General features: G+C 41.3%; 1 protein-coding gene across 1 annotated transcript in view; it reads right to left on the bottom strand.

Moving 5' to 3' along the window:
* The window catches only part of TMA16 (translation machinery associated 16 homolog), a 45648-nt gene extending 37128 nt beyond the window's left edge, over positions 1–8520 (bottom strand). The window contains exon 1 of the mRNA XM_082391803.1: positions 8374–8520. Coding sequence (XP_082247929.1) covers positions 8374–8376 — 3 coding nt within the window. The 5' untranslated portion in view covers positions 8377–8520. The remainder of the gene's footprint in view (positions 1–8373) is intronic.
* Positions 8521–15602: the final 7082 nt, after the last annotated feature.

Raw genomic sequence — 15602 nt, 5'->3', positions numbered from 1 at the left:
AAAAAGGTTGTGTTTCTAGAATATTCTCTTCAAACCTACTGTCACTGTCTTAGTTCAGTCTCATGATCTTTCATGATTAGGATGGCCTTTAGGTTCTCACTGCTAGTCCTTTTTCATTGGAAGTGACAGAGCTTATCTTTCTAGAACACTAATTAGTAAAGTCCTTCTCCCCTGCTAAAGAGCTCTACTAACTCAGGTCCTAAATCCTTAACATGGAAAACAATCTACCCCAACCTACTTCTCCAGCATTATATCCCATTCTTCAAAAGACCCTTCATCCCATTCTTACTAACTTCTCACCATTTCTAGAACATACCCTGCTGTTTTTTTACATCTGGAGACTATACTTGTTGCTACCTCTGCCTGCAAAATCCATTTCCTTACTTGTCCTTTGACAAGACGCAGCTCAAAGTCACTTCCTTTGTAAAACTCTCCAGGTAGAATTAGTTAAAATGACCACCTCACACATGTACTCATTTCATCAACAAATATTTACTGAAATATTTAATAAATATTTACTGCTCACTTCTTGATAAACCTGACCAGAGAAGATTAACTCGAAGTCTGAAACCCAGGATGCCCCTGGAAGCTGTTAGAAGTATAGGAGTATAAAGTGTGAAGCCATCATAAGAGTATGTGCATTCTTTTGTGTGTCTCTCTGCACACATGGCGGGGAGGGAGGAAGGAGAAAAGAAGGTGGGAGAAGGAACTTCTGCGCGTGAAGTGTACCCAGCAAACATTAATCAAGTGTGTTTGTGCCCACCTGCAATCCCCTCCCCGAGCGTGAGCTGGACCTAGTGGCTCACGTTACTGGCTAGCCTTGGGCAAAAGCGATGAGTTATCAATCCCAAGACGAGGTTATGAAAGGACCCCGGCTCTGTCTCGCCCGCTCTCTTTTGCCCTCTTCTGGCTCACTCTGATGGAGACCAGCTGAATTGTAGTGAGCTGCCCTACGTACGCAGAGGCCTGTGTGACAAGTAACTGAGAGCGGCCTCGGCCGACAGCCACTGAAGAACTGAGGCCCTTGGTCCAACAGTCCACGGGGAGCTGAATCCCACCAAGAAAGACGTGAGTGAGCTGGGAAACGGATCATCCACAGCTGTGCCCTGAGATGAAACCACAGCTTCAGGTTATACCTTGACCGAAACTGGTGAGAAACCTTGATGGAGAGGATCCAGGTAAGGATCCTGATCTGTGACCCAGGAAAAGTATGAGATAATAAATTCTGTTGTTTTAAGTTGATAAATTGTGGGATAGCATGTTAAAGAGATAACTAATGCAAGACCAAAAAATAAAGCAAAGATCTCTTTGAAAAGATATCTTTATTCCATATATTCCAACAAATAAAATGCTTAAAAAAATGAAACAAGGTCACAAAAATCTCAAGAAAAAAAGATGGTTTCTGAAGCTGTAAAACTTAAGTTACAGAGCTGTGTAACGTTTCAGCAGTATGTCCAAGTCTATAAAAAATTTCCTTTAAAGATTTAAAAACTTTCTTTAGAACAAGAAATACTGGTACTGTTGGAGTATAAAAATGTCTGCACAGCTTTAGAAGATCTCAGTTAAAGAACCTCCAAGACTTACTACAAAGAATATACAAAAAAACTGAACTTATATTCTGACTCAACTGTAGACTATGATTTCTTATAATAAGTTATTCATGAAAAGGTTGCCTCAAGGCAGGTTATAAATATATAATAAGGCACAGAAACATGTATCATAAAATATTAAATTTCAAAACAATTTTATGTTTCAGTATATTACTTTTTAAAAAAAAAACCAACAAAATACTTCAACAGGGGAAAAGTGAAGTAAAACCCTATCAATGAAAATTAATCTATCAATTACGGTCTACTGAAGCTAAACATCTCTTAATTAAAAAGCAATTAATCTCCATAAATCAGGGATTGTCCAAATTTATTTTGTAAAACATCTGACAATTCATAAAAAAGTACAGAATGTAAACGTATAACAAAACTGGGGGGAGAGGGATTTAAGGTGTATTTTCAATTAAAACTTAGTATTTTATGTTTCAAAAAGCACCAAATTAAACTCTCAAAGATACAACAAAAATACATTTTTTTCATATGCATCACAGAGTACTCTGAATAACAGAAACTTTCGAAAGTTTCTGGCACCACAGAAATATTCCGGTTAAGAAAACTGATATTAAAAGTCTCTTACACACAATCTTTAATGATTACTTCAGAAAATTCATTATAAACTAATCTTTGGATTCATACTTCAGAGTAACAAAGAAAACACAAAAGTAGTTTATTCAAACAACACAACAACAAAGAGAGGTATTTCAGGAGCAATATGCTTTAAATACTCCTGTTAAAATCATAAATAACAAAATGGAACTTTTCCTAAAAGACTATCAAAGCCATGAGAGAATCTAGGCTCAACTAGAAACAAAAGTGTCATTTAGACTGCCCAGTTCAACTAGAAACCTAGAAGAATGATCATTTCACCAAACACACTTAAGGTACACAAAGATATATGAATACTTTTTTTAAAAAAAATGTAGAAGAGTAAAGTCATGCCTACAACTGAGAAAGCTTACAGTATATAATACCTTAAACTCCAAATACCCTAAAGCACAAAATAAATTCTAGAATATGATATACTAAGTCACTTAACATCGAAGACATAACAGGAATATAATGCACTAATTAACAGAATCTGCACCATTTTTTTGCAGGCGCTCTACCCTGAAGAACCCTAGGGCATTTCCCTTGCTTAACAGGTAAATTTGATGCCAACGACAAACGTCAACGACAAATACCTAGTTAGAGCATCCAGAAAGGAACTTAACGGTTCTCCACATAAGCCTTGCTAAACCCCATTCAATTTTCAAGGACCATCTCCAGTTCACATAATTGTGAAGATATCCACAAATGTAACCATTTCACGTCTCAGTATCCCTTCTCTCTGGGTAGCATTTCTCCCGTAGCACTTAACATACTGCGCTGACCAGTCATTTAATTCCACGCGTGTGCTTATCTCCTACATTGCAGCTCCCTGAAGACTACAAACATGTTCTACTGGGTTGAAAATAATAGTTGGGAAGAAAGAAAAGAAAGTGGGATGTTGACCCAAGTGAATATTTTACTGTATACTGTACACTGAGTTACTGTGTATACTGTATACTGTACATTGAGCTACTATCAGTAAAAAATATTTTGAAAAGTTCTTTAAAATAGTGTGAAATACCTCATATAAAAATAATTTTTAAAGGCTCATAAACAATACTCTCCTTAACATTAAAAAAAATCTTAATAATTCTCTAATGCCGACTTGAACTTTCATGCAAAAATCTAACACCAGGCTCAACTTTATGTTATTCCTGACTTACCCATGGATATCTAGTCAGAATTAACCATTTCTCCCATTCTTCTGCTACCACTCTTTACACCTCTACCTTATACTAACGTTCACTGACCAAAAAAAACAAAAACAACCCACAAACTTACTGAGCACATACTACCATATATTAAAATAGGCACAGAGGTTCCAGGATTAAAAACAGACAAGGACTTGCTTACAGTCTAGTTATATCCTAACTACATAATTTACAATCTAGTTATCTCATGAATAACTATGTAATTTAATAAGTGCTGGCCAGAAAATGGCCACCATATAATAGGTGTACCTAACTTTGGGAAATCAGGAAGAGACTCCCCGAGAAACTGACTTGAGACCTACTTGGTTTTTTAAGGATAATGCGAGCTGCTGGATAAAGAACAGTTTGGACGGAGATACAGTAAGAAGAAGCAAGACTACTGAAGTATTGAGGTCATTAAGAAAAAAATGACAGTTGAGTGGCACAGTCGGGGCGACAGTGAAGATGGAGAGAAATGGCAAGGTATGAAATGCATTTTGAAGACAGAATGACAGGACTGACTATGGACAGTGAGGGAAAGGGAGGAGTCCACTATGACTCCCACGTTTGCAACAAAGCAACCAAGTGGTCAGAACTCCCACTGACTAAGACAGGAATTGGCACGTGGAGACAGGGGGCATCAAGAACCCACTTTCAGACACTGGTTTAAGATGCCCTGGAGACTGCTAAGTAGAGATGTAAACTAAGTAAATAAAGTTATGAGTCTGGCACCTAGAAAAAAGGTCTGGGCTGAAGATACAAATTTGGGATAACTTGGGGTTAAAGGAGGTACTTTAAAGCCACAGAGATGAGTCTCTTCAGTAGAATAAGAAAAGGGGCTAGGGCTAAGCTCAGATGAACAGATATTTAATAAGCACCTACAATGTAACAGGCACCATTATGAAATCAATGAGAAAAAGACCAGTAACTTAAAATAAAAACAGGTCACAAGAAAGAGTATAGATAAATGCCTTTTAAGTTTTGAAAAGATGTGTGCTCTACCTTAAAAGAAATGTAAATTAAAACTTCAATAAGCTATAATTTTTAACGTACAAAAAATATTTTAAAAAATTATTTATTCACACTGCATTAGTGACACTGTGGGTGAGTTAGTAGTCTCACTAATAAGTGGGAAGTTGGGGCTTCCCTGGTGGCGCAGTGGTTGAGAGTCTGCCTGCCAATGCAGGGGACACGGGTTCGAACCCGGGTCTGGGAAGATCCCACATGCCGCGGAGCGACTAGGCCCGTGAGCCACAACTACTGAGCCTGCGCGTCTGGAGCCCGTGCGTCTGGAGCCTGTGCTCCGCAACGAGAGGCCGCGATAGTGAGAGGCCCGCGCACTGCAATGAAGAGTGGCCCCCCGCTTGCCACAACTGGAGAAAGCCCTCGCACAGAAACGAAGACCCAACACAGCCATAAAAATAAATAAATTAAAAAAGAAAAAAAAAAAAAAAAAAATAAGTGGGAAGTAAATTGGTACAATCTTCTGGAAGGCGATTTGATACTTATCAAAATAAAAACTGTACATCTTTTGATCAAGGAATCCTACTTCTTTTAATTTAGTCTACAGACATATTTACATATGTACAAAACAAATAAGACTAATCAATGCAGCAGTGTTTGCAGTAGCAAAAGAATGTAAACAGCTTAAGTGTCCATCAGAGACCTGGTAAATAAATTACAGTAAAAGAAAACAATAGGATGTCAGCTGTTAAAAAAGCAAGAGGTAGATCTATGTGTACTCACGTAGACTGACGTCTAAGATCAGGTACAAGAAAAAGAGCAAGGGGCATAGGATTGTGTCTAGCATACTGTTTCTATGTATGGGAGGGAGGTCAGAGGCCATATATACTGGCACATTCATATGAAATATCTGAATGGTTACCTAAGAAACTGTGTTCTAATAGTGGTTGTTTCTCAACTGAGCTAAGGAATTAGGTAACAGAGTTGGAGGCAGACCTACTTTTTGTTGTAGGTAGAATAATGCCGTCCCTCCCAAAGATGTCCATGCCCAAATTTCCCCACACCCATGAATGTGTTACCACACATGGCAAAAAGGACTGTACAGACGCCATCAAAGATCCTGAGAATGGGAGATTATCCTGGATTATCCACAGGCGCCCAAAATAATTGCAAGGGTCTTTATAAAAGGGAGGCAGAAGGATCACTGTCAAGAGAAAGAGATCTGCCTTCTCTTCAGGCAGATTTGAAGATGTTACACTGATGGCTTTGAAGAGAAGGAAGGGGTCAAGAGCCAAGGAACGTAGGCAACCTCTAGAAACTGGAAAAAGGGAAGAGATTCTCCACTAGAGCATCTTGAAGGAAGACAGCCCCAGCTACACCTTGATTTTAGCTCAGTAAGACTCATTTTTGGACTTCTGATCTCCAGGAATATGAGAATGAATCTGTGTTGTTTCAAGCCATTAAATTTGTATTAACTTTTCACAGCAGTAAAAGGAAATTAACACACATTTCACAGACCACCACATTTTACTGTGTTTTTTTTCTTTAAACCACGTACATGTAACATTATTCCAAAAGTTGGTATACTAGGTAGATTTTCATTAATGTTTTTCTTTAGTTTTACTAACTCTCAGAAGCCAGTTTTTACTAGCAGGCAATCGCTTTAATACTTACTACACTTATAGGCATAAAAAGAGAAACATAGACAAATAAAACAGAATCGAGAGTCCAGACAAGGGAACCAAGAATATTCAATGAGGAAAGGACAGTCTCTTCAATAAATGGTGCTGGGAAACTGGACATTCACATGTAAAAGGATGAAAACTGGTCCCCTACCTTACACCACTCACAAAAATTAACTCAAGATGGATTAAAGATTTGAATGTAAGGCCTAAGTCGTAAAACTCTTAGTAGAAAACATAGGGAAGGGCTTCCCTGGTGGTGCAGTGGTTGAGAATCTGCCTGCCAATGCAGGGGACACGGGTTCGAGCCCTGGTCTGGGAAGATCCCACATGCCGCGGAGCAACTAAGCCCGTGCGCCACAACTACTGAGCCTGCGCGTCTGGAGCCTGTGCTCCGCAACAAGAGAGGCCGCGACAGTGAGAGGCCCGCGCACCGCGATGAAGAGTGGCCCCCGCTCGCCGCAACTAGAGAAAGCCCTCGCACAGAAACGAAGACCCAACACAACCAAAAATTAAAAAATTAATTAATTAATTAAAAAAAAAAAACAAGAATAGTTCTTTAAAAAAAAAAAAAAAGAAAACATAGGGAAAAAGGTTCCTTGACATTGACCTTGGTAAGGACTGTTTGGATATGACACCAAAAGCACAAAGCAACAAAAGCAAAAATAAGCAAGTGGGACTACATTAAACGAAAAAGCTTCTGCACAGCAAAAGAAATGATCAACAAAATAAAAAGGAACCTAGAGTTGGGAGAAAATATTTGCAAAATCACTCATCCAATTCATTAACAAAAAAAAAATCTAAAAATTGGACAAAGGACGTGAATAGATACTTTTCCAAAGAAGATATACAAACGACCATCAGGTACTACTACTATTACTAAGGTTAATTACAATAACATTCACTAAGTACTAGATACTGGGCTAAGTGGTTTACATTTAATTTTCACACTTCTATAAAGTAAGCACTATGATTACTCCAACTTAACAGAACAACTGAATCTTAGAGGGGTTAAGTAACTTCACGAAGACCATAATTTAGCAAAGACGGGTAGCAAACTCATCGTCCAGGACTCCACTGTCCACATTCTGAGCTGCATGAAAGAAGTATAGAGCAAGTAATAGAGAAGTCTAGATGGAAAACCTCCAGTTCCAAGCTGAGTTTAAATTCAAGAGAGGATGCAGCAGAGCCACCCTGGCTGATGCACCAGAAAAGTGACAGAGCAGGAAACGTGTCAATGAGAACAGATTTATATGCTGCTTTCTTGACTCATGACAAGGCAATATACTCCTACTATACAGCCTGACAAAAGTGACGTTCTGATAGTCAAAAACACAACTACTGTCAAATGCCAGTCAACCCCCCAATCGCTCACACACAATCCAACTACTAAGGTTTTAATGTTCCAAGCTGAAAAGGAAAGCCTAGAAAAGAAAATTATAAAGAGCTGGCCACCGCACACACTGATAAATAAAAAGACTGAATTTACACAAACGTATATAATCTAAAGCAAAAAGACTGCAGACAGACATGAAAAATAAGAATACAATGAAAAGGAAAAAGAGAAAATGGAAAGTGACAGAGAAAGGGGACTAATGGCACTGAGACCAGAGTATCATAACTTTTTACCAGGTCATAAACTTTTTTTATGCTGTTGTTTCCATTAGAAACTAACTGAAAAGTGACTATTTACAAAACATGTTCCTATTCAAGAATTATTCTCAAGAACAGAAAAAAAAAAGGAAAAAAACAGCAGTTTTGCAATATAAACACAAGTGGTAAATGTAAAAGCAAGCCAGCATAATTTAGACACTGTTTACCTGTGAGTGGTTCCTGGAGATATAAGTTCAAGAAGGAGAACACAGAAGGGTTCTTAAAGTGAATAACGGATAAACGAGAGCTCCTTATAGTTTATACTTAAACGTGCTATATAAGCGCTCTTTTGCATCCACTGCATTTTTAATAAAAACAAAGTGTCAGGGCGGTGGAGGGGAAGAGGGGCGTGGAGGCAGGGTCTGGGGCGGGAGTAGGGCACTGGGGAGTGCAGAGCGGCCGCGAGGACCGGCGACTACGCCGTCCCCGCCGCACCCCGTCCGCCCCCCGCTCCTACACCGCTGAGGAGGGAGTACACGGAGACCCGCGGATTTCCCGCGGGCTGTGGGCAGCGGCGGGCGCCCTACGAGCCCTGCAGGACCCGGCCCAGGACCCGGCCCGGAACCCGTGCCGGCACCGCAGGCCGCGCACCGCCCGCCGTTCTCCCTCCGCACCCCGCTCCCAGCGGCCCGACGCCGGCCCGCCCTCCCCGCCGCCGACCGGAGCCTTCCAGGAACGGGTGGGACCCACCATGGCTGCGTCCTCGCGGCCTGGGACCTCCGGACCTCCGAGTCCACACCGCGGGACCTCAGGCTCGGCGGCGGCAGCAGCTCACGAGGCGACGCCGGCCAAACCCACAAGGAGCGGAAGAAGCCGGGCGCACCTGACCGGAAGGGGGAGGGACGAGTGTTCTTCCCTAAAACGTCCCCGGAAACAAGACCTCACCTTTGTGGGCCGCGGCGGACTCTCACGCCCCAGCGGCGCAGATAGGCTCCCCGCGTGCTCGCCGGGCGCCGTGGGCGGCGTGGCGGAGCTCGGGGCCAAGGGTGAACGAGGCGGCGCCGGACGTGAGGCCGCGACCTGGACCCGGCCCCGCGGGATCTCGGGCGGCTGCCCGGCGCGCAGCTCCCGGGCCGCACAGCCCCTTCGGACGTGGCGGCCCCGGGCTCCGGCCTAGCGCACGCCGCCCGCTGCCGGTGGCGCCCAGGGCCGCCGCGTTCCCCGGGCGCAGGCCTGTCCTCCGCGCCTCCGGGCCGCCGGAGCGAAGTTCCCCCGAGGCTGTTTCCCCGTGAAAGCCCCCTCTGCCCACTCGAGGCTCCTTCCCACCCGGTTTTTCTGTGTTCTTCTCAAGATGTGTGAGTCTTCGTTCCATCTGTACTTGGGAGGATTCCGTGGACAATATATTCGTTCAGCAGACACTCAATGATCTCTTACTGTGTGCCAGGCCTTGGGAATACGCCGACGATATTCCTGCCCTAGCTCAGCTCATATTCCAAGGCGACGTGTGAAAAAAAACACCTAATTAATATTGTTTCCAGTACCATACTGTTCTGAAAAACATAAAGCTGGCAGGGTAGGCAAGAAAGCTGTTTCACACGTGCTGGTCTCTGAATACGCTTTTGAAAGTAAGAGTTGAGCAGAGACCTACATTAAAGGCAAAAAATTGAAGGAAAGGTAAGGCAGACTTTATTCAAGGGGTTCCTCCTCAGTCTGTATAAGGATCACCGCAGTGGGGGGAGATACGGGCTCCCCTTGGAATATACGGGGACAGGAGGGAACTGATAGCCCAGGAGCAGGGTGGCGGGTAGTGGATGGAAAATTACTAAGAGGAAACATTAGGGGTAACGGGGCATTCTGGCTACACCAACCTAACAGGACTCTCGAAATAGGCAGGCTGGTGTGATCAGACATCACCTGGAAGATGGTGAATGATCCGGAATCTGATGAGTTACAGACATGGAGGCTGACCAGATGTGGAAGATGGGGGATTCTGGCTAAACCGACTTTCCTGCTAAAATTGAACAATCAGATACGAACAGGAAATCCGAAATTCCAGGCCTAGTTGAAAAAAGAGTTCAGAGGAGCCTGAGTAGAGTTTGGTCAAGGAGAGAATCTTGTCACCTGAAAGGAGAAAACCAGGCATGACAAGGAGCTACAGGTAGGGTGAAGTGGGGTATATGTGTGCAGGTACATGAATTTAATCAACGAATATAGCCACTGAAAACTAGATTAAATTGTAAACAAGAATGGGTGACCACAAGATCCCTGAATCTAGGAGCAAGGCTTTTAAGGGTGTGAAAGCGCATTCCGTGTCAATCTACACAATGAAGGGCACCCTTGTAGCATCTACTCTGGAGGCACTACTCTACTGAGAACTCTGGTTAATCCATAACATTTGCACCCTACTTCTATACGATAACCGTTTCCTGTGACGCCAACTTACACCCACTCTACCCCGTTTCCGAAATCCGGCCCAGTGCAAGTCATCATCCTGAGTTCTATGTTAGTGCAAATCCAGTAAATTCTTATGCATTAAATTCAAATCCAGTAAATTCAAATGCATTAAATTCTTGTTCTGGCTATTTCAGCTGTTACTGATTGCTCTACCGATCACAGAATTCCCTACCTGCTCCTACCCCATTCTTAATTTCAAATTGCCAACAATCCAACAAACCATGTATCTTCAATTTTTTTTTCATTTTAATTTGGGTTTGAAAATAAAAGATTTTGTATTTTCCCCATTCAGATTCAACCCTTAAATAATATTGATTATGGGCAAGGCACCATGTTCAAAATACACTGTAGCAAATGCAAGAATGAGTTATACAAAGTAAGAGTACAGTAATGCACTATATATATATAAAGTACAATAGTGAAGACTAATATTTGGTCATAATTTAGTGTGTACATGCACCACAGTGAAAAGCAGAATGAAGCCTCCTACTTCTCCCCCCAAATATCACACCCCTGCACCCTGCCACCCAGTAGAGAGTTGGGAGATATCTTTAGAGATGTTTCCCTGTGCTTTCACAAATGTACTAAGGCGTGTGTGTGTGTGTGTGTGTGTGTGTGTGTGTGTGCATGTGTAGGGGCAAAGTATTGATTAAGATTAGATACTGATATAATAATACAGGAATACCTTCTAGGGTAACCACTAAAAGAACAGAAAACAGGGTATATGACTTTGAATAGGATACAAACAAGAAGAGAAAATGAAATGATAAAATAACTCAAAGCAATGAAATAAAAAAAAAGAAACATAGGACTGTAGGGAAAATTTTTAAAATATGGTGATAGATTTAAATCCATATAACAATAATTATGGACTAACTGCCTGCAATTAAAAAAATGAATATTTTACATTGGATTTAAAACATACAACTGTGTTCTGTTTATTGAGACACATCTGAAACATAAGGAAACAGGAAAATTAAGTCAAAGATGGAAAGAGGTATACTAAACAAATACTAACCAAAAGTATAGATATATTAATCTTATAGAAGATAGACTGTAAGTCAAAAAGTATTATGGTAGTTAGAAGAGGTCACTTCATAAAGATAAAAAGGTTCCATTTTAAATTTATATACTTATATTCACCTAGTAATATAGCCCCAAGTATATAGTGGAAAAACTGATAAAATTTCAAATAATGGTAGAAAACAAACAGCCTTGGAGGAAAATTACCTTTTTCAGTAATTGATAGAACAAGCTGATGAAATATTTACAATGATTTGGAAGACTAGCCCACCAACACAATTTGACCTAATGGGTCTCATAGAACGCTGCTTCCAGTGCTTGCAAGAATACTTGTGTTTTCCAACATATATGGAATAGTTATCAAAAATTATCATAGTTTGGGCCAGAAAGCAAATCCAAACAAATTTGAAAGGCCTGAAATCCTACAGAATGTGTTCTCTAACCACTGTGCAGTTAGATTAGAAATCAACAAGAAGAAGATAGCTGGACAATTCCCATATAATTAGAAATTAAGAATTACACTTTCAAATAAGTCGTGAGTTAAAGAAGAAATCATATGGAAATTGAAAAATATTTGGGGCTGAAATGATAACAAAAATACTACATATCCAGATTTGTGAGATACATCCGAAGCAGCAATTAGGTCCTTTAGTGTATGTATTAGCACCTCAATATAAATGTTAGGAAAGAGGAACGGCTGAATATTAATGAGCTAATCCACACCAAGAGGCCAGGAAAGGAACAATAAGGGAAATTCAAAACAGAAGGTGGAAGAGAGTGAAGACCAGAAATTATTGAAATTGAAAAAACAGACATAATTGAGAACAGGAAAGTAAAAATTTGGTTCCTTTTAAAGAATGATAAAATTGATACATTCCTGCAGGACCACTCAAAAAATTTAGAGTAGACCCAATTAACCAATACTGGAATTGAAACAGGTGATATCACTTCAGATGATGCAAGCGTAAGAGGATATTATGACCAAATAAATTTAAATAAAATAGCCAAATTCTTAAAAAAATATAACCTATAAAACTGACAGAGGAATAGAAAACTTGACCATTTCCATCATCATCTCTAAAAATGCTACTCAAATACCTTCCCACGTTAAAATTACAAACACAGATTTTTTAGATTTTATAAATACATGTAAATAGGAATAGAACACTACTCTTTAATATGATAAAAATGTGGATCGGTACTAGTGATAGTAGATATCATTGTCTTATTCCTGACCTCAAAGAGCAAGCTTCTGTTTATCCACTTTGGGAAACCACTCTGGCATTATCTGAAAAGTTGAAATGTGTACATCTTCTAATCCAGCAGTGGCATTCCCGGACACATACCCTAGGAACTCTAGCCCATGTCTCTCAGGATACATATATGAAAACATTCCTGACAGTACTGTTTGTAATAGCCCAAACTAGAGAAAATCTAACTGTTCATCAACAAAAATAGAAAAATAAGTGTGATAAATTCTATACAGCAATGAAATTAACAAACTACAGTGATGGTAAACATTGATTTTTAATCGTAATATAAAAGAAGTAATAGACAAAAAGGATGCATACAGTATAAGCTCATTTGTAAAGTTCATTTATAATGTTCAAAAACAGGCAAAATGAGCTACATTTTCTAGATACACTTTCTTAAGTGGCCAGCGATATTCTTAACCTGAGTGGTGGTTACCTTGCTGTTTACTTTATGATTTTTCTTCATGTGTCACACTTACAGTTTATGCACTTCTATGTTTGTAGGCTATACTTCACAGGAAGAAGTGTTAAAAAAATTTTTAGCACAAATGTATTACTCCATTGTCTTTTGCATCCAGTTTTACTGTTGAGAAGTCTCACTTTGGGCTAATTTTTGTTCCTTTGTGGGTGGTTTACTTTTTGTGTGGAATCTTTTCATAATTTCTCTTGCCTTTGCTCTTCTGCAGTTTTACTATAGTGTGTCTAGGTATTGGTATTTCCTTAAGTGTCCTGATACTCACGGCCTCTCAATTCCTTTTGGGGATTTGTATTATCTGGATATTGATAATTCTGTTCTCCCAATCTTTCAACCTTTCTCCTGTATTTTCTGTCTCTTTATTTCTGCTGCCCCTTGGATTACTCCTAATTTCATCTCCCAGTTTACCCTTTTATTCTTTGATGTAATCATCCTGCTAGATATTCCATCTTGTGTCTTCATTTTAACTATCTTACTTTTAACAGATATGTATCATATATCACTTGTTTTCTAAAAGAGTTTATCACTTTGCTTTATTACCATATTCTTCTTCAACTCTTGAACATGTACTGTACTCATTTTAAATTATTGGTTCATCTGTTCCAATAACTCTGCTTAAGGTGGCATGTGTTGTTCAATTTCATTATTATTTATTGTTTTTTTTTTAAATTTATGGCTGTGTTGGGTCTTCGTTTCTGCACGAGGGCTTTCTCTAGTTGCGGCAAGCAGGGGCCACTCTTCATCGCGGTGCGCGGGCCTCTCACTGTCGCGGCCTCTCTTGTTGCGGAGCACAGGCTCCAGACGCGCAGGCTCAGTAGTTGTGGCTCACGGGCCCAGCTGCTCCGCGGCATGTGGGATCTTCCCAGACTGGGCTCGAACCCGTGTCCCCTGCATTGGCAGGCAGATTGTCAATCACTGCGCCACCAGGGAAGCCCCAATTTCATTATTTTTAACTTTCTGTTCGAGGAGTCGTACTCCTCAGGTGTGTATTCTCCTTGAACCTGTAGCATCGCATTTCACTGAGGGAGTCAGCTCTCTTGTCCTGTAATGTGTACTGGGGATGTGCCGAAAGTCACACCCTCAACTGTGTCAGTCTTGGAAAGTCTCAGAACACGGAGGGCGAAATCACAGAGGAAAGACTCCAGGGACCAGAGGATTTCTGCTGACAGGAGAGCAGGAGGCGTGAGGGCCCGAGGGCAGCTGTCTTCCTGTGCCTGTTTTCACCTCTCCTTACTTAGCTGGGCTCCGTCTCCCCCGCCAGCGCCTCACACCGCTGGGACACCAGTGATGCCCCCCACCCCTAAGGTGAAGAAGGGAGACAAGGGCTCAAGTTAACAACCTCTCCAGACCCCCAGACGGACATCCTCCTCCCAGGCCGCTGCCTCCCACCCCTGGCTCACGAGTCCCCATCTTCCCGGGGGGTTCACAGTCGTCATCTCACTTCTAGCAGCCAGTTCCTTCCTGCTGCCGTCATTTTTCAGGGTTGTTTTCGAGGAGCCTGTGCTTCTTCACCATTTTATCCTACTTATTGTTGGGCGTCCTGATCACATTAATAAAATGAGCCTTTTGTCATATATGATGTAAATTGGTTGGTAATTTTTCTTTTGAACGATCTGTGACAATTTTTTTGCGGCGGAGAAATTGTAAAATGTCTTTCAGTAGGGAGCTAGTTGTTATACAAAAGAGTTAAAGGTGGTCCCCTATAAAGTTGTATCTTGTTTCCTTCCTCACAGCAGGCTGGGACCCAGTAACTCAAAAGCCTGATTGGTGCCAAAATCAAATGTTTACACATCCGATTATTTGAAATATAGCTCCGAAGAGCAGATGTTTAGCCATTTAGAGTCTCCCTGCTTTGCATACCCTGTGAAACATCACCCAGCATCTGCTACCTGTAGGCGAGATCAACCCTGGGGCTGTAAAGGACCCCAAGCCACTGCGGCTCTTCGGAGTTACCTGGGCCTAGGGTCTCCCCTCTCTGATGCCCCACCACTACCCCGCCGGAGAGCGGTCCACCCTGCCTTTGGGAGGGGTCGGCGCTGAGAGGCTTTCCCCGCCCCCATGCAAATCAGTCGGAGTGACTCCCAATAAAGGTGGTTGTGCACTAGTGCCATCTCGTGGTCACATCCTCGAGATTGCTACTCTAGTTAACAAGTCAAGATTATTTGCTGCTGCTTTAAAAAAGGATTTAAATCAGTATGTACTGATGTGGGCAATTTTATAGACTCGTTAAGTTGAAAAAGTGAGCTATAAGACAGTGTGCATAAGAAATCCCACTTAGAACAAACTGTGGAAGGAAGACAGTATAGAAAATATCAGCAAGGATAACAATCAACTGTTAATAGTTTACGAGATGAGGCTTGAGGTGGGGGGAGCTCGGAAAATAACTCTTCACTCTGTTCTTCTCTAGTGTTTGATTTAAAGCAATATTTTAAAAACTTTTCCAATTAAAAAAAGGAAGATTGAGAAAAGCTGAATTTGATGGTTAACGTGGTCAAAGACTGTGGTGTCATCAGAGATGTGTTAATACAAACAAAAACATAAGGGCTGGTGATCAAGCTTAGGGTTCAGGTGCACAAGTCCTAGCCTGTAGCACCTCAGAACGTGACCTTATTTAGAAACAGGGTCATTGCAGATGTAATTAGTTAAGATGAGGTCATTACTGGAAAGGGTGGGCCCCTAATTCAGTACGACTAGTGTCCTGATAAAAAGAAGAAATTTGGACATAGACACACATGAGGGAGAAGGCCATGTGAATATTGGAGTTATACGACCAC

Source organism: Balaenoptera borealis (assembly GCF_965194805.1).
Source record: "Balaenoptera borealis genome assembly, chromosome: 4".
In the NCBI taxonomy this organism is placed as follows: domain Eukaryota; kingdom Metazoa; phylum Chordata; class Mammalia; order Artiodactyla; family Balaenopteridae; genus Balaenoptera; species Balaenoptera borealis.
The sequence above is the reverse complement of the archived record's forward strand: the minus strand, read 5'-3'. Positions and strand labels throughout refer to the sequence as shown.